We start from the raw sequence: 20,376 nt of genomic DNA on the forward strand, positions 1-20,376 counted from the left end.
CCCAATTTGTGCCGAGAAATGAGTATTGTGCTACTTTTGAGTATATGGGGACCTTAGGTTTGAGCAAAAATAAAATAATGGCTCCCTCAAAAAAATAAAAAATAAAAAGAAATATGCTTTTTTTTTATCCTTCAAAGGCTATTTGACAACATCTTGCACTGTTCTGCGATGGTTCTTAGTTCTTCAGCTAGGTGGCACAAGCCACCGCCCATTATAAAGGGTACAGCCGTTAACAACCATCCAACCACTGGACGACCAAAACAACTGCTCCCTCACCAAAAATAAATAAATAAGGGGTGCATGTTTTTTTTTTATCCTTCAAAGGTTTTTTTGGCGATATACTGCACTGCCCTGCTGCGATAGTTCTTAGTTTTTAGGCTAGGTGGCGCAAACCACCGCCCATTAGAAAAGGTACAGCCATATGTATTTTTGTGTCTGTTTTTCCAATGTATAATATGAATTATAACCCCCTTTACGTAATGCTCTCACGTGTCCTTAAGGTTAAAAAAAATGACCGCGTCTCCACGTGGTGAATAATGTTGATTGGGGCGAAGCTCTGATGGTGCTGATGATACTGATTTTGTTCATAGGTAGTGCTGATGGTGCCGATTTTTTTTTTTATTGCTCATAGGTAGTGCTGAGTTCCGGGTTGCGTTGGTATGGAACGTGGTTATATACGCATTTGACCGCAGCGTCCTCTTGTCTATAAACGTTGAGCCAGTGGATGAAAGTTTAACACGGTTATATACACATTTGACCGCAGCACCCTCTCCTGTATAGACGTTGAGCGGCTACATGCAACGTTTCATCCACGACATCCCCAGCTCTTGAGTTACTACCACATCTCAGAGCCCCCTACTCGTCCCGCAGCCATGGCCGAGTTGTTAAGGCGATGGACTAGAAATCCATTGGCGTCTCCCCGCACAGGATCGCATCCTGTCTACTGCGCAAACATTTTTTTTTTCTTATTTTAAGAAGACAGATGGAATGGCAATCAATGTGAGCACGGACGCCGGACAAGGATGCACCCTAAGGAGCTTCGCCCCTAATAAGTGAAATGAAATGAAACAACCATCCACCCGTTGGATGACCAAAACAAATATGGTGCATCATTGCGTTTTGTCTGTTCGCTGGTCAGTCCTGTGGCGCAATTCTTGGTTCCATGGGCGAAAGAAGCTGCAGGAACTTTGCCCGAATGACGCGCTGCAGGTTCCATTACTTTCTCGGGTCCTTGTCACGAAGCTTCTGTCAAAACTCATCTTGCATGCCGCTATTTATCCTGCACATCCATCCAGCGTTTCATTGAGCGAGACCTCTTTTGAGGCCATGGTATGCTAAAGCATTGCGCATGAGCACACAATGCACATGACGGCATCTGTAAACGCCCCTCCTCGAGCCCCAAACTTGGTTCAGTTCTATGCCAAGCCTCTGCGAGTAAGACCATACTTTCGTCACACCTTTTGTTAGTAAAGCTAGTCAATCGTGCACTCTTCCAGTCAAAGATTCGACGGTGGAAAATGTTTCTGTTTTCTTTACAAATATCCGAAGCGTAATAAAGAAACGCGATGAATTGTGCTCCGCTCTTGATTCTGCTTCTGCCGACATCATTGTGTTGACCGAGACATGGCTCTCTAGCAAAATACGTAACGATGAACTTTTTTTTTGTGATAAGCAGTACAAAGTTTATCGGCATGATAGGGATTCGCGGACGGGCGGAGGCGTGCTGGTTGCAGTTGCTGATTACATTGAGTCATCCCATATTAACTTAGCATCTAGCTTAGAAATTGTGTGTGTACGTTTCCAACTAAGTCACAGAAACATTGTTGTCTGTGCATGTTACCGCCCACCTACCTTTGCTAAGAATTTTGTGGAGTTATTACATGACACACTTAGCGGGATTGTTTCAAGGTTTCCTAACTCGCAGCTATTTATTTTTGGCGATTTTAACTACCCAAATATTAACTGGTCACAAGATATTCCTATTTGCGTGCCTTATTCTTCTGAAAGCAACGATTTCCTAAATCTCTGTGCAGATTTTAATCTTTCGCAATTAGTAACCGAGCCCACGAGAATTACGTCCTCAGCATCCAACGTTCTTGATCTTATTTTAACTACGTCTAAGGACCTCATAGAGCCGATCTCTTATCTTCCAGGTCTTAGCGACCATTTAGCCTTGCATTTTTTCCTGAAAAGTCCTAAGAACAATCCTGCTGATTGTGTCAAACACATCCGTGATTACGCCAGAGCCGACTTTGAATCCATAAACCGCGAGCTATGTACATTCATGGGCTCTTATATGCAGAATTTTTCAGAACGATCGGTTGAAGGCAATTGGTGTCTGTTCAAAGATAAAATTACTTCATTGATCACCAACTACATTCCCTGTCGTGTTGTCAAATCAAACTCGAAATCACCTTGGTATAATACGACTTTAAAAAGGCTGTCTAATAAGAAAAAGCGCTTGTTTCGAGCAGCTAAATCATCAATGTCTCCCGATCGCTGGGCCGCGTACCATTCGGCAGCTGAAGTATACAAATTGGCCGTCGATGAAACTAAATATAACTTCTTCAGCATAAAATTACCCTCAATGCTCACTAACAATCCAAAACAGTTTTGGAACTTAGTCAACCCTGCCGACAAACATTTAATACAACTTAAAAATTCAGGCGGAGAGGTGATTTCTGGTGAAGATTGCGCTATGACTTTCAACGAAAGTTTCATCAGTGTCTTTAGTGATTTCTTAGGTGCCAACCATCCCGTACTACCATCTTCTGATTTTTTGCCCATGTTACCAATTGTGTTTGATCCACCCGGTATTGTTAAAATTATTGAAAACCTCAAGCTGTCGTCGGCATCAGGTGTCGACGAGATAAACGCGAAATTTCTAAAAAATACCAAAATGTACTCCTCAATCATCTTGTCATCTTTGTTTCAACAATCACTTGATCATGGCGTCTTACCCGAGGACTGGAAGGTAGGGAAGGTTGTTCCAATTCACAAAGCTGGTGACCGTTTCTCCCCTTTCAATTACAGGCCAATATCTCTTACTAGCGTACCCTGCAAAATCATGGAGCACATAATTTCTTCACAGCTCTCGCGTTTCCAGGAGTGCAACTCCTTCTTTAGCCCTTTTCAACATGGATTCCGCAGATCTTTCTCGTGCGATACTCAGCTTTTAGTTTTCACCCACAACCTCCACTCGGCTCTGGACCGTGGATCTCAGACTGACTGCATCTTTCTGGACTTTGCAAAGGCTTTCGATAAGGTAACACATAAACTACTACTATACAAGCTTAGCCTACTCAGTATTGATCCATATATCTTATCTTGGTTAGAGTGTTTCCTCACTAACAGATCGCAATTTGTAACTGTCAATAACAAAAACTCGTCATCGTCCCTCGTTAAGTCCGGTGTACCACAGGGTTCTGTCCTAGGCCCCCTCTTATTCTTAGTATATATAAATGACCTACCTACTAGCATTTCCTCCTCCATAAGCGTATTTGCGGATGATTGCGTTGTTTACCGTGAAATTACTAATGACTCTGACGTACACATAATTCAATCCGATTTAAATGCAATTTCTTCCTGGTGTGATGCTTGGCACATGAAACTAAACACTATGAAGTGTAAGACAATGAGGATTTCTCGCAAAGCAGCACTCTGTCCTAACTACTTCCTATCAAATAACATCCTTGAAAACGTATCAACTTACAAATATCTAGGTGTTCATATCTCTCCTGACCTATCATGGAAAACTCACACCGAATATATCGTTAATAACAGTAACCGCATGCTTGGATATTTAAGGGAGGAAGTGGGTTCTCAAAACTTTTTTTTTGTTTATTGGCCTATCTCAACGATTTTTGGCACATGCATGCAGTTTATTGTGCTGATTTCATAACTGCTATCAGATTTCAGATATCTCGTTTTTGTGAAAAGTTAATAACAAAATAAAATATTAATTAGCTAATTTCAGGAAAAGTTTTTAATGACCTTCTTATTAAAATTTTAATGAAAAAAAGGTATCAATTGCTTCCTAAAGAAATGTCATACAAGCTAAAGCTATTTTTATTTCTATAGCACCATACAATCACGTAAAAAAATTAAAGTGAACAGAAGACATACAATAGAGGCTATAACAATGGCTAATAATGAACCGCCAGTTCTATGTACCAAAAAATATCATAATAAAAATACTTTAGCTTGCAGTCCAATTCATTCCAAAAAAAATAGTACCAAGTTTATGAAAATCGGTTGAGCGCAAGTGAATCAAAAAGCCTTCCTGGCCGGAGAATATGCTGAAAAAAACAAAGCTGAGAAAAAAGACTTTGAAGTTCGGGTATGCAAAAGTAACAACATTGAAGCTTTAGATGGGTGGAATGCCCTTGGTTTGAATTTCATACTAAGGGAGAGACACGGGTAGGGAAAGACAGCCCGATATGCAACAATTGGTTAGCCCTGAGAAGGGCTTTTTTAGGGGGCGTCTTCAAAACACCAGCTTGTGAATGGGCGATGGGCGTGCCTGACTCTCAGAGAAGCCCAGGACTATAATCCTGGTCTGTGCCTGCCCTGTGCCTTGTGGAGAGTCTCTTCTTCATGCTGTCAGCATCAGAGAACTCTTTGTTAGCCTTGTGCAGCCTCCGACTGTCCTTCTCGGTGCTCCTCCTGACGAGGGCAGTGCCAGCCGTGTAGCCCAGGCTGCTAGCTACGCTCTCGTTTGTCTTCCTCACTCCCTGGTTGAAGACGCTCACAGCTTCAGCAACAGCCCTCTGTACACTGTACAGTGATGCATGGGTGTTCTTCGAGACCTGTGCCCAGATGACGGAGTGCAGGCTTTCACTCGGGTTCTGCGTCTTGCCATCACTGCACCGCTGGAGCAAGTCCTTGTTGCTAAGCCTGGCAAACACTGGTTCCAGTGCTTCTTGAACAAAGCCTGGGAGGGCGTTCTTGTGGCCACGGGGTTGCTCGTTGTTGGCAAGTGCTCTGTTGTAAAAACACCATGAGCTGGCTCCCTCGGGGCAGAGGTCGTGGTCGGGAGACTCGTCGGTGGACGACATGTGGCGAAGGGTGGCTTGCACAGCTTTCTGCATCGCAGGTACGTCGTGGCTGTGGCTCCGAAGGGCATAACCATAGTAGTTGGTTATCTTTTTTATCCTGTCTTGTGTCAGCCTGCCCTTTCCTCCGAGCACCTCGCCTTGAGCCTTCTTTTTGTCAACAAGCGTCCGCAAGGCTGATCCCATCCTCTTGTGGACATGGTTGAGGCAGTCCTTCTTTTCAATATCCACGAACCCGTAGACAGCTTCATCTGTAAGAGCATGATGCGTCCTGCTGTCTCCGTCAGAGAGGACCGTTGTGTAGCGCAGACCATGCTTCTCAAAGGACCTTCTGAACATGATGAGTGCTGCCTCCACCTCCATTCGCCCCGACTTGCAGTCTCTGTTCTTTTTGCAGTCTGGCTTGTGCTCGGCCAACCACGCACTGTAGCTTTCCTCTTCGGGCTTTGGGCCAAGTGAACATCCCAAGCAGAGGTTGCAGAGGACGATGTGGTCGATCACCAGGCCGGTGTATAGCTCCACGATGCAGCCCACACCAATGTGAGACGTGCGACCCCGCGTCTTCCAGGTGCCATCATACATGACGTCAATGTTGTTCGGAAGGTTCAGAAAGTCTGCATAGAGGGTCCTCACAGCTTCAACACTTCCTGCTTCACAAGCTGCTGCTGACAGCTCACAGGCTTGCATCACTGTCGGCAAGTGGTGCTGGAACGTCTTATGGTGAAGGCCTCTGTGAGAAACGTTCAAGGCCGCGCAGAAGTCGGAGAGCGCAGTGGACCCTTTTCCAATGGACTGAATCCCTTTCACAGCTCTCATGTTGAGCTCAAAAAGCGTAATCCGTGCCTCCCCTTGAGTTCTGGGCGACGAAAAATGCTTCTCGCAGAAGCCGCACGACGGGCACGTCAGCACCAACTTCACAGCCAGCCCGTACTCTTTCTCCTTGGCTTTCTCGAGCGTAGGCGCGGCCAATCCGCACTGCCCACATTTGGTGCTCGCGAAGAACATGTTCAGCACGTTCAAATCGACGATCACGAACTGCGTGCCGGAATCTGTCTCTTCATCCTCGACCGAGACATTGAGGAGGTCGAACTTCCGTTGCGTGGCAGACTTCGCGGCCAAATCCTTCTTCAACTCGTCAGCCCGCGCCGCACGTTGGGCAGTTTCGCTTGCCGTGTAGAAATGCGAGTCGAGTCGTGACGGACCAGGGCCGAAGCCGTCGTCTCCTTCATTGCTCACATCAGGGGCGGGCATCACGGAAGACGATGTAGCTGCTGGCAGCTGAACTTGCCGCATGTCCGTCTCAAGCAACGCGGCTGGCGATGCGAGCGAAGTCGTCTTGTTCGACGCCCGACGCTTCCGCTTGCCGTACGCACGCTGCGTTGAACGCTTCACGCTAGGCATCGCGATCGCTACCGATGTCTCCTAAAGACGTCGTGCTAAACGAAGCAGGCGGACGCCGAAAAATAACGTGCTTGAAGCCAAAACGCAACCGCTAGCAGACGACAAACAACGATCTCAACTGCGTTGCTGGACCTCTTGGCTCCTTCCGCGCCGCGAGGAAGGAGAGGAGGGAGAGGAGAATGACATATTTCAGGAGAGGAGGCATGCGTTTCGGCCAATAGCGACAGCGCTCGCTGCGGCCCGTGCTCCTTAGCCAATCGCTAGCTCGGTTTCTTTCTCCGGGGAAACGCGGTATTCTGTGCTTTCCCCGGGTGGACGCCATTTTTAGTGGCGCCAAAAATGTAGACAAAGAAGCAAGCTTTCGAACGAGACCAAAATTGCCGCGAACGGGCGCGCACCGGCGGAGCGCGGAGGGCGCGCATTTCGACGTCGGTTTCCTCTTTCGGGAAGATTTTGGGCGCGTTCCGCGCGACGTAATTATCGTTTTTTTTATACTTTGAGTTTGAATTACGCTATAATATTTCGGACAGAGGTGCCTGGATATGTAAGGCACCCAAATACGGGATTTTTGAAAAAAGAACTTGTTGTGTATTCGAGTTCTCGCGCCCCGGTCCTCACCGAGGAGTCGCGTATATTGAGGTTCCCCTGCGTTGTACCAGATGGAACCACGCGTCCGGAGAGCACCGAACCGGGCGCGTGTCAGGTTTCGTTTTCGCGTGCCTCGCGTGCCTGCGGACTCTGCGCCCCCGCGAGACCGCGCACGTCCTCGCCGAGCGTTGGAGCGATCTTCCACAATGTAATCAAGGTAATCCCGGCCAGCCACACGGGCTGGATATATACTCTAATAAAGTTGCGTTCTTACGTATCAAGGACTCAACAACTGGCGACGAGGCAAGTGATCCCCGGACTCGCCTTCCACGTATGTACGGCGTCAGAGCGTACTACGTCCCGTTTTGCGCGTGAAGCCCTGCGCTGCGCTCCGAAACCAGAACTCTTGGGTGTGGCCACCCTCCATTGTGTTCACCCTCCTTGGACCCGACATGTCTTCCCCGGACGAAGATACTCCGACTGTTGTGATGGCTCCTTCGGCCCCATACCTCGCCCTGGCTGAATTTTCGCCGGATCAGCCAGCCGCTTGGCCCGTGTACCGGGAACGGCTTGAATTTTACTTTCAAGCTCAGAACATCGCAACCGATGACAAGCGGAAAGCCATCCTCTGTAGTGCCTGCGGAGTGGACACCTACACACTTCTTCGCTCCCTGTGTGCCCCCAAGACGCCGATGCAGACACCATACGCTGACATCGTGGCTAAACTGGATACCCACTTCGTCAGCAAGCCCTCTGTCACCTTGGAACGCTTTCGATTCAACAAACGGGATCAGCTCCAAGGAGAGACAGTGCCGGCCTACCTCGCTGCACTTCGGCATCTCGCTCGTCATTGCGAGTTTGAGGACTGGCTTGATCGTCTACTGTGCGACCGACTGGTATGCGGCTTGCGCGACGAGACACTTCAGCGCCGACTGTTGGCTGAACCAGAGCTCACACTGACCAAGGCTGTTCAGATGGCTCGGGCTGCTGAGGAAGCAGCCGTTAAGACAGAAGAACTTCGTCGCACCAGGTCAGAAGCTCGCCAAGAGCAAAACCGAGTGGCACAGGCGCCGCGGAAGCCCCCCAGTGGTAGCGCTTCCACCAACGATCGATCTTCTCATGTCCAGTGCTGGAGATGCACGGGCTCACACGACGCTGCAAACTGTTCCTACGCCAGTGTCGTATGCCACTTCTGCGGCAACAAAGGACACCTGCAGAAGGCCTGCCGTAAAAAAGTGGCAAAAGGAAAAAAGAAACAGGGCAAGGCTGCTGAGCGACCACCTGACTCCGAACGGCGGCCCAGAGGCCGTAATCACCAGCTGACAGAAGCAACCGATCCCCCAGATCAGGACGTATACCACTTGACGCCGTCCGTTTGCCACACGGGTCAACCTGTGGAGGAGGTTCCGGTTCTTCAGTCACTGTCGACAGTCAGCTCCGTCACCCCCGCTGTATTCGCAGAGGTTGCGATCAACGGACATGCTTTATCCATGGAGGTGGACTCAGGCTCCGCCTGCACCGTGATCAGCTCAGAGACTTTCCGAGTTCTGGACCTCTCGACCACTAATCTTCAACCCTCTGCACTCCAGCTACAATCCTACACCCACGAGCGGCTCGACATCATGGGTACACTGGAGGTTGACGTCACTTACAAGACCCGAGAGGCACGCCTTCCTCTTCTGGTGGTGAAAGGAACCGGCACCAGTCTGCTCGGTCGAGACTGGTTTCCTGCGTTGGGAATCGGCCTCAGTGGCGTGAAGCAACTCTCTGAAGAACGAACCCTTCGGCAGCAACCAGTCAGCGTTGTGGTAGCCGAATTTCCTGAAGTATTCAAGGAGGGACTGGGAAAAAGCAAAGGACTACCTGTTCGCATCGAGGTCGCCCCTGCGGCTACACCCCGCTTCCTCAAAGCGCGCCAGGTACCTGTTGCTCTACGTCCTCGCGTCGAAGCCGCCATCGACATTCTCGTCGAGCAAGGCGTCTACCAGCCAGTGCGTAATTCACGTTGGTCAACCCCGGTCGTCCCAATTGTGAAGAAAAATGGCAAGATTCGCCTCTGCGGCGACTACAAGTGCACCGTCAATCCTGTGCTCCAATGGGAGACATACCCCTTACCTACCACAGAGCAGCTCTTCGCCAACCTCGCAGGTTGCAAGGTGTTCTCGCGCCTTGACCTAGATCAAGCATACCAGCAGCTGACTGTGGACGACGAGACCGCCGACTTGCTAACGGTCAACACGCATCGCGGACTGTTTCGAGTCACCCGCCTTCCATTCGGTGTCGCCACAGCCGTTGCCATCTTCCAGCGATATATGGAGGAACTGCTAGCTGGACTCCCAATGGTGCACGTCTACCTGGACGACATCATCGTCGGAGGCCGAACGGAAGTAGAGCACCACCGCAACCTCCGAGCGGTTTTGAACAGAATCCAGGAAGATGGAGTGCGCTTGAGCAAAGACAAGTGCGCCTTCGGAGTGCCTGAAGTCGTCTTCTTGGGCTATCGCATCGACAGTCAAGGCATTTACCCGACTGAAGAAAAGGTCAAGGCTCTGAAGGAAGCTCCAGCACCCAAGGACAAGCAGCAGCTTCAGTCCTTCCTCGGGTTGTTGAACTTTTACAACCGTTTCCTACGCGGAGCAGCGCACACGCTCGAACCCCTGCACCGTCTCCTCGGCAAAGACTCGCCATGGAAATGGGGACCGGATGAAGACCAGGCGTTTATCAACGCAAAAAAGCTTCTGGAATCGTCAGCGGTGTTGAGACACTACGACGTCCACAAGCCCCTCGTTCTCGCATGCGACGCATCGCCATACGGGCTCGGTTTTGTGCTGAGTCATGAAAATCAGCCTGGCCTGGAAGCTCCAGTCGCCTACGGATCCAGGACGATGACTCCGACCGAGCGGAACTACTCTCAAACAGACCGAGAGGCGTTGGCCGTGGTGTCAGGCGTCAAGAAGTTTCACCAGTACCTGTATGGGAGACACTTCAAGATCTACACAGATCACAAACCCTTGCTTGGGCTCCTGCACCACAGCAAACCCATCCCAGCGGTTCTATCGCCACGCCTGCTCCGATGGAATCTGCTCCTGGGACAGTACGACTACGAGCTGGTCTACCGTCCAGGTCGACAGATGGGCAATGCCGACTCCTTCAGTCGGTTGCCTCTGCCGACAAAGGACTTCCAGCCTCCACCCCTGGATGACGTTCTCCTGCTCGAGGCTGCTCCAGAGAGGCCAGTCGACGCAGAGCGGATTGCTCGACTGACGAAACAGGATCCGAAGCTGTCCCGCATCCTCCGATGGATCAAGCATGGATGGCCTGACGAGAAGCCATCAGAAGAGTTCCAACCGTACTATGTGCGCCGCGACGAACTCTCCGCATACCGCGACTGCATTCTTTGGGGCAGCCGCGTAGTTGTGCCACCTAGCCTCCGCCCCGAGATCCTAAAGATTCTCCACTCTGCACATCCCGGCATGGTGCGCATGAAGGGGCTCGCCAGAGGCTACGTCTGGTGGCCAGGCCTAGACAAGGGAATCGAAGAGCAGGTCCGCACCTGCGCGACTTGCCAAGTCACAAGGGACTCGCCTCCACAAGCTCCAGTGCATCCCTGGGAATGCAGCTCCAGGCCATGGTCCCGACTGCACCTGGACTTTGCGGGCCCCTTCCAAGGAAAGACCTTCTTTTTGGTCGTGGACTCGTATTCTAAGTGGTTAGAAGTACGAATTACGAAGTCCACGTCAGCAGCGACTGTTGTCCGCGAACTAAGAAGGATGTTCGCCACCCACGGACTGCCCGATGTGGTTGTCTCGGACAACGGCCCTGCCTTTGCGTCAGAGGAGTTCCGCACGTTCCTCGCCCGCAACAACATTCGACAAGCATTGGTGTCTCCCTACCATCCATCTTCGAATGGTCAAGCGGAAAGGTTCGTCCAAGACACCAAGAAAGCGCTGAGACGCTTGAGAGGCGCTGACATCGATGTGTGCCTCACACGCTTCCTGTTTGAGCAGCATATCCTGCCAAGCACATCGACAGGAAGAAGCCCGGCAGAGTTGATGATGTCGCGCCAACTCAGGTCGGCTTTGGACAGCGTCCACCCAGACCATCAGCGCTACGTCGAGCAGCGCCAGGAAAAGCATGCACAGAGCAGCAGAACAATGAGAGAATTCTGCCCCGGCGACAGCGTGTTCGCTCGCAGCTTTGCGTTGGGACGTCCACGCTGGGTTCCCGCCGTCGTCTACTCTCGCAGTGGACCGGTATCATATCAGGTGAAGCTGCAAGACGGCACGTCTTGGAAACGGCACGTTGACCACATTCGCCGACGAACGTCGGACATGCCGGACATTCCTGATACGCGTGATCGCGCTCCGGATTCTGGTGGCGCGGAACTTGATCCACAGGAGACTCGTGACGACGCCGGGTCGGCTGCAAGGCGCAGCATGCCGGGAACGTCTAGGACCGAATCTGAGGAAACACCTGCCGAAGCCAGATTGACCCCGGCCGCTGCTCTTGGGTCACCCTCGCCCGCTGCTGCGCGATCCACAGATTCATCCGAGAGCAACAGCACCTCACCGATCGCACTTCGCCGATCAAGTCGGACAACGCGCCATCCCGCCCATTTGAAAGAATTCGTTTAGGGGGGAGGGGTGTTGTGTATTCGAGTTCTCGCGCCCCGGTCCTCACCGAGGAGTCGCGTATATTGAGGTTCCCCTGCGTTGTACCAGATGGAACCACGCGTCCGGAGAGCACCGAACCGGGCGCGTGTCAGGTTTCGTTTTCGCGTGCCTCGCGCGCCTGCGGACTCTGCGCCCCCGCGAGACCGCGCACGTCCTCGCCGAGCGTTGGAGCGATCTTCCACAATGTAATCAAGGTAATCCCGGCCAGCCACACGGGCTGGATATATACTCTAATAAAGTTGCGTTCTTACGTATCAAGGACTCAACAGAACTTTTCTGCGATTTTTTTGCATTTTTAGGACCCGCGTCCCCCCTTAAGACGTAACTTTTCTCTAGCTCCATCATCATTAAAATTACTACTTTATAAAACACTGGTGCGACCAAAACTTGAATATGCATGCTCGGTCCGGGATCCCGGTACAGAAAGCCTCATATCAGCGCTTGAAGCCATCCAAAACCGGTCAGCACGTTTTATATTATCAAACTACCATTGTACATCAAGCGTCACATCCATGAATGCTAGTCTCTCACTGCCCCCTCTTTCCACTCGTCGCACTATCTCCCGTCTCTGTTTATTCCATAAAATTTACTATGCCAATTCACTCTTGAAAGAACAACTAATCAGTGCTCCCATCTACGTATCCTCTCGCCTCGATCACTGCTGCAAAGTTGGTATACCCACTTCCATTTCAAATTCTTTTTTCAAATCTTTCATCCCAAAAACATCTCGTGATTGGAACGGCCTTCCCTCACCCATTGCGTCCATTGGCGATTTTGTCCTCTTTAAAGAAGCTTTAACAAGTTACTATTCATGATCTGTGCCGGACTAACCATTTTCAGCGTTTTTTGTACTTCCGTTGCCCACCCCCTCTGTAATGCTTCGGCCCTGAGGGTATAATAAATAAATAAATAAATAAATAAATAAATCTTCGCGCTACGCCTATCACGGTGTCCTGTATCGCTCGTTACGTTACAGCATTATGTGCCGCGCGGCACATAATGCTTCTTTTTCCAAGCAAAGCGACAGTGCTGCACCCACAGCAGCAAACGTCACTTTCACTCTTAAACAGGTGTGTAACAGTCTGGATGCAGAAAGGATGCCAGAAAAAAAAATTTACAACGAAAAAGATAAAATTTTTAGAGCCATATTTACGGCGCAAAACGAATTTGTAGTTGACGTTTGTGAGAGCCTGTGGAAAAGTGGGCGTTATAGTCACGTGACTGGCCGCTATTTGTCACGTGGTGCTTGCGCTCTTTCGGGAGCTTCCTATGGGCTCTCAAAGTAACTTATTAATCTTCTTTCTAAGTGCAACAAAAAACAGATTAGGCCGTCATGTGCCATCACTGACCTCTTTTCTTGGTCCATGGGCATCTCCTCGTACATCTCCTCCTCCTGGCCAAGTGTGCTCTGCAAAACGCACATGGTCATGGGTCACCGGCATGTGCGAACGGACCTCGGAAGTGGACACTGACTTCACATACCGAGTGTTCCTCAAAAAAAAAAAGTGCGTTTTGGCTAACTAACTAAATAAACTAACCGTATTAATGCCAGCTTACGCGAGATTTCCCATCCCGTTTCTTCGGCTAAATATTAATGACATAAAAATTCTGAAACATCGCCACCACCCCCGATTTCCGCCGGATATATATTGCGCGATGTCCAGCAGGAATCGCTTCAACCATGCAATGTGCGGTGTCGGTACGTGTGACACAGCGTGTTTGCCGCGGGTTGCCTCGTGTTTATATCACCATGAATCTGCTGCATCCGCAATCTGCAGTAGCCGTTTCTGTAAAGCGCGGTCCAAACCAACCCGCAAAACTGGTGAGAATGGCTCCCGGAGGAATTCGGGGGGGAGAGGAGTGACGTCAATGGTAACGGGATTGTGACATTTTGCGGGTTCAAAGTTAAAAATATTTAACTTTTTACGGCACCGGAGAGCCCCTCCTTGCCCTCCTGACAAACCTTGAGCGGGGTGCGGTGGGGTGTGGGGTGGGGGTTGCGCTAATCGCTTGTCGGGTACCTAACAAAAAGACAAAGGCAGGTTTAACCCTTTCACCACTCAACCCGAGCTGTACTCGTCATGGAAGGTTGTACCAATATTGCCGATGACGAGTCAGAGTCAGACTCGTCCAGCCAAAATAATGGTTCGCTTTCACTGCGAAACACGAGACAGGTTCGTCCACCGGCTTTAGTTTAAATTTTCAACACTGGAGGGCAGGAGATTTCGCGCAAATATAGCATGTTTTAGCCTTTGATACGTATCTACCCTTGCAAAAGTGATCAGAGATGGCAGCGCGCTTGAGTGATGCCGGTGACGACCCTCGGAAACGGGCTCTCTCTTGCGGCAGTTCCAACAATAGCGACGATAAAGACATTGAATTTGTCTCTGAAAGTGAGTTGGACATGACGACGGCCACAGTGACGAAGACCACAGTGACAAAGAAAACGACGCGCTGGGTAGTGTTCGAGTGTGGCAATGTGTAAACGCTGAAAACCCGCCACCCGCACCTCCGAGGTTTCTGTTTTGTGCAGTGCCCGGGATTCTGCGGCAACCCACTGACGAAAAAGACATTCTCGGCTGGTTTGAGGTTTTTTTTATTGGGACCTTGCCAACTTCATTGTGACAGGGAGAAACCGCTATGCAGTTCCGCATTTCCCAGCGCGGGGTTCTTGACGGAAATCGGTGGACCGCGAAGAGATGATGGTGTTCCTTGCGCTATTAGCGCAAGGAACACCACCATCAACGATTCCTTGCATTTTGCAAGGAATCGTTCCTTACGGAACTTTGTTCGCGCTAGCACGGAGAGACGTCTAGGCACTTGATCTTTTGTTATGGTGCGTATTTTCAAATAAATACTGTGCATTGCAGCAAGTGTTATTCTTACTCTTACATGCACTGAGGGAAAGCTTCTATAAAAGTCAACATTTTCTTTTAAAATTTTTGTGTTAATACCTATCAAAAAGTAATGTAATTGTAAAATCAGAACCACATAAGAAAAAATATGTGCAAATAAAAAAAATTGGGAAAGTTTGCATATTTTTTCTAAAGATGACTTGGTGGTTAAAGGGTTAAGAAGCAGTTGCTTTTGTTGTATTCTCTACCTCGAAGTCACTCTAAGATCCCCACAAAGGGTGCCTTTTCTCACTCTCCAGCCCGTGATGCGAGTTTTTGTTCCGGCGTGCTTCTGATCCATACATCCACGCACGCTTTGGGCTAAAATGGCAGGCGGAAGTTATAAAAAAAGAAAACGGGTTCCGCCTCCCTTATTTTACAGGCCCATTTTGCGGCTTGGATTGGACCATCCTTAACGTGCAAAGTCATAACTCTGTTCCGCGTGTCTTTTCTTTGGTGCGCGACTTGGACGCTTGATGCTGGTTTCCATTAGACAAGTTTGTAGCGGTTTCCCGTTTTCATCGTATCGTGAAGCACGAATCACCCGCGTCCGCAGTCTGCAGTATCTGTTCCCGTGACATGAGTTTGTAGTGGGATCCCGCGCTTTTGTCTGCAATCTGTGAATGTGATATTGGTTTCCACGACACCCGAGTTTGTAGTGGGTTCTCGCGTGTTTACCACAATGTGAAGTGCTAATGTGCTGCGTCCACGTTCTTCGATATCCGTTCCCATGACAGGGGAGTTCACACCGATTTCCCGTGTACATATTGCACTGTGGAATGCGAATTTGCCGTGTCCGCGATCTGCGCTATCGGTTCCCGGTTCACATAGTTTGCAATGGCACCCACGCCTGCACCCCCCCTCCCTTCCATCCTCTTGCTTATCACCAATGTTTTATCAAATTTTGCTGTCGCCCACCCCAAATTTTCATAAGGTCATCCCACCCGATATTTTTTAACATTTACTTCTTCATTTTTCGATGGGCACTCATACAAAACTTTAGGGAAAACATTGCAGGAGGCTGAAACTCCGTGAGAATGTGATTGGGATAGAATGCAAAAGTTTGAAAACATGATGTTACCTGAATTATAAAATAACTGAGGAAAAACTAATTTTTTCTACTAGCCGACGTCCACCTAAGCCTAACATCGTCAGAACAAGAACTGACATTGTGGGATTTATATTGGGGAAAAACACTTATCGGCAAGAAAGAGGATACCGTTACCTTTCTCACTGACAAGTTTTCTTTCCCCAAAATATACGTTACAGGCACCCAAATCTACAGCAGCTCGCCATCACCGTTTCACAAATGTTGCTGCGGCGAGAGTATGACGAACTCACATCCTGGTAAAGCTCCTCCGCGGGAGACGTGCTGCCGGTCATCGGGGGATGGGAGGCGGGCGGTGGAGCGATGGGCCTGGCGCTCCTTGCTGGTGGCAGCACGGGCGCCTCGTCCCGGTCTGTGTCGGCGTACAGCTCCTCCTCGGAGCCCCTCCCCAGCTCCTCATCCTCCGTGTACTCGGGGCTGAAGCGCCCACCAGGAACCAATTACCATACTTTTCCAACTACCGTAAAATACCGGGCAAGCGCCCACTCAAACTTTGGAGATACTGTAAAACCCTTAATGTTTGCGAGCCCTCAATTTTCGCGAATTTCACGAATTGAAGAATTCGCAAAATTTAAGGGCGCGCAAAAATTTCGGTCCTCAAGATTTTCAATGCAGGCGTCTGAAATTCGTGAAATTTAGGGGCCGCGATTATGTCATCTGTGACCGATTCGCGAAAAATAGGGGCCGGGAAAATAAAGGGTTTTACAGTAATTGAAAAAAAATGGGGGATGGGCCCTTCTCCGGTCATCAATTTTACATATGAATCTACTGCGTGTATTTTCTCAGATCCTACAAATTTGGGAATAGGCGCTTAGGGTGGTGTGAGCGGATGCATGGTATACACGGTTAAAGGTCTAAATGCTACACGGTGCAGACGAGCTACAAGTGCAGGCTAGTATAGGAGGATTTGCGTTTCCATAACTTTCATCATGACGAGAGGTGGTAGACTTTGCAAATGATAGGTCGCGTTAATGATGATTTTTGTACGATAGCAGCTACTTCGTGCACTAATAAAGCTGGCATTTTTTTCAAGTGTGCCACATATGAGATGTTTTGTTCGGACTATGCACTGGTCTATCTAAGGAAAACCTTTTCGGTCGAAATTTGCCTCTGCAGACACAAGGTGCTGACTACTTGCAACTCCAACGCCCTATTGGTGGCAGGGGGTGGTTCCAAAATGGCGGAATAGACAGGGATAGACTCTCCAGGATTTCCCGTGCCTCTGCTCGCTGACGCTGGTCAGTGCACTAAAAATGATTTTTTGTCTACAAATGCGTAGCGGCCAGGGTAGGAGCATATAACAGGTGACGGAGATGTTGATGTGTGTTAGGAAAACTAGCATGTGGATATCTAAACCTTGCGGGATCCTCAATTTGCGAAGCTTGGTGGAGGGCAAGCGCGCTTTGGACACCGGCCACGTCACTGTTTGCGGCAAAATATTTTTGAGGGTGACGAAGATATTGGGGTGTTTGCGTTTTGCTTGGCCAATAGTGCTCCGATAAGTAAGCCGCACACGGTGACCGTCATGCTCCGGAAGAGCAGCGTTCACAGTATTGATGTCTCCGTGCCACAGGCTCACAACTCACTCCACCGTCACGGTTTTAAGCCGGGGTCACGTTGCCCGTACATTATACAAAAGACATATCTGCAAACACGGATCACAGCAATGTCCGTGGTTCAAATGCTGCGCGCAAAGTCTCTCCTTCAGCTCATTGACATGTGGCATTTGAAGCAGGGATCTCATGGTGACTCGCGTTCGAATTTGTAAGCAGACTGTGCCTTTTGTATGATGTATAAGCAGTGACTCCGGCTTTAGCGTTTTGCAACACGTGATCAAACTGCGCTATGGCTATTGATAGAAAGTTTTAAGATAGCGTGACCGCAGACTACCGTACAGTGCAGTATTGCAACCGGAAGCTTGCGCTGGAGATTTGGAGTATAGTTTTCAGCGCACGCTGAAAACTATACTCCAAATCTCTTTGACGTGCTCACGGTAGCTTTGACATGCTCACGGCAGCCTGCGATAACGCTATGCTAAAACTGTCTATTAACGTCATCGGCGTGTTTAGTGGTTTTATTTATTGCTCTACCAAGAAGAAATATTTTAATATATCAAACATTCATGTATACCGTGTTATTTGCAAGGTTGCGGCCCGCCTTGCCAAAACTACTCGTTCTAAGCTCTCGTCACTAATGGGTGGCAAACACAGATGCGATTAAAAGGCTTCTTGCGATTAAAAGGCTTGTAATTACCTGAAAGCAGGTACGCGTATTTTGTCTTGAACGTGCTTGGAGCAAATGTTCATGTTCCTTGTAATGGCCCTAAAACGCGAAACCATTTCTGATGTCTATTGCTCGGCATACCGTTGCGCGACCAGTTTTTCCCTATGTAGGGCAGAGAATAGACTTTTCGTAAACTGTACATGCTACAGATCTACACTACTAGCGGGAGCATTTGCCGTCACGTCGAGCACAGCTTGAGCTGGCGACCACAAGTCTAGAAATTCGCAGCGTATGCAATATACGAAAAGTCAATAATGAAATTCAGTCGCTTCGTGCAACGCTGTTGCGAGGCGGAACAGAATTCCTCTTCTTTTTGTCAAACCTGCTTCATGCACAGCGACCAGAACCAAGCAGTAATTAATAGCAGCATCAAGGCACCAAGGCCGACAGTCGCTGCCACCGTCTCCGCGCCGCCACCGCTGTCTCTGGTTCTCCGTTCGTCCGGGAGGGGACGAGCGGCGGGCTGGAGTTGCGAACAGTCCAGAAAATACGGCATTCGTGAAAGTGTGGAATGCTTTTTAACGAAATCCCACATCCCAGAAACATATCTGTTCATTTGTGCATTTCCCCGCTAGATAGAGTGGGGAAATGGACGTCCCGTGCCTTGCAGATAGTTGATATACTGCAAGAATGATCGTCCCCAAGACACGTGAAAACTAAAATATGTGAATCATGTAATTTAACACCCGAGACTGTGGTGGAGAAAAGGAAAATCTTTTAGTCGAAAAAACAGACACAGAAGGGAACGCCACAAACTCAGTTAACTCCACCCCTCAACCCCCTTCACCGCAGAGATTGCCTTTGTTGAAAGCATTTTCAAGTACAAGGAACTACACATACACAAGAGACCATGCTGTCAAACCCACAATACAATCATTCTCAGCCACCTTCTATGCAGAAATCTCTTTTGTTGAAAGCATTTTCAAATACAAAGACCATACATAATTACAAAAGACCACATGGTCAAACCCACAAAACAATGCCCTTATCATCGAGGACGACAAAAGAGGGATTTCGGTCCTACATTTGGTTAACATGTCAGAAACACTGCTACTGCTGCGCTTTGTACCCCAATCCCGGAAAAGCTTCGCAAATAATGCCACCGCTTCCCAAATACCTCTCTCTCTCGTTTAACTCAGGAACAGTGGCATTAAGCTTGGCCCGGGTTGGGGTACAAAGAGCAGCAGTCACCGTGTTCCTGAGGTCATCCAGATGTACCGTAGGTCCCAGAACCCTCTCCCATCATCCTTGATGATAAGGGCATTGTACTATGGGTTTGACTGCATGGTCTCTTGTGAATGTGTATGTTCTTTCTATTCGAAAATGCTTAAGGTCTCTGCGTAGAAGGTGGTTGAGAGTGGCTGTGCGGGTATATAGGATGCCTGAGACATAAAAGAGCTTGAGGCGTTCCCTTCTGTGTCTGTTCTGACTACAATTAATTTCTTTCCTGCACCAAAGACTTGAGCGTTAAATGACATGAATAGCTACCATCAGCTTGCCTGCGCACTTAGTCTCTTTAAAATAGGTGCTTTTTTAACCAACTTTGCTACCGTAACTTTCCTGCATTAGCAGCGTTCGAGCCAAGCTGAATCAGAGTTCAGCGATCTTTTGATAGATTGATGCACGTGAACAAGTTGACCTCGTTAGGACTAGAGCCCTGCACGGGGTCGGGCGTACCCAAAAGCCCGGGCTTGGGCCGGGTAGGACGGAATCTTTTCGGGCACTGCCAGGCTCGCGCGATGGTGTAGCACACTTTTTAAGACGTTGAGAAGAAAATGCTAACGCACTGATCGTTTAGATTTGAAAGAAACGAAAATGGAACTGCCATCTCGCTACGATGCCACTAAAATCGCTTTAGAAATGAGGGAACACGTTTCTGACTCACATGGGGGAAGAGGGCTGCCGAGGCACCTCTGTGTCCCCGTACAGGTCTTCCTCCTCGGGGCCTCCGACCGGCGACTGAGGAGGGGTCGCTCTGGGTGGTGGCAGCGACGGAGGCTGCGGTGGCGGCCTCGTCGGAACCGCCCTCGCCGGCACTGCAAAAAAGCACCGCCGACTTCAAGATGCGTGCCCCCTCAAACGGCACGTTCGAAGCTACGTGTTCAAAACAAATGGTTTCTCCGTCTGTTCAATTATTTCGAGTACTTCGCAGTGCCCGTGAGGCAGGCATGTAGCCAGGATTTCGGTTCGGGGGGGGGGGGGGGGGGGGGGGCGGGGGCGGGGGGCAGCCCATGACAAAATGCTGTATGAGGGAGAGGGGGGGGGGAAAGGAGGTCCCAGCAAAATGAAACATTACGGGGGGGGGGGGCCACCCATAACAAAATGCTGTATGAGGGAGAGGGGAGAGAGGAGGTCCCAGCAAAATGAAAGATTGT

At 49.5% G+C, this 20,376-nt stretch overlaps 1 protein-coding gene across 1 annotated transcript in view; it reads right to left on the reverse strand.

The window, feature by feature from the left end:
* Positions 1-20,376, reverse strand: part of LOC8037845 (FYN-binding protein 1) — a 57,772-nt gene that overhangs the window by 14,577 nt on the left and 22,819 nt on the right. The window contains exons 3-5 of the mRNA XM_029987738.3: positions 19,887-20,037; positions 15,952-16,135; positions 13,066-13,124 (exon numbers count right to left, since the gene is read on the reverse strand). Coding sequence (XP_029843598.2) covers positions 13,066-13,124; positions 15,952-16,135; positions 19,887-20,037 — 394 coding nt within the window. The remainder of the gene's footprint in view (positions 1-13,065; positions 13,125-15,951; positions 16,136-19,886; positions 20,038-20,376) is intronic.

Source organism: Ixodes scapularis, unplaced genomic scaffold, assembly GCF_016920785.2.
Source record: "Ixodes scapularis isolate PalLabHiFi unplaced genomic scaffold, ASM1692078v2 PGA_scaffold12__126_contigs__length_90152505, whole genome shotgun sequence".
NCBI classification, from domain to species: domain Eukaryota; kingdom Metazoa; phylum Arthropoda; class Arachnida; order Ixodida; family Ixodidae; genus Ixodes; species Ixodes scapularis.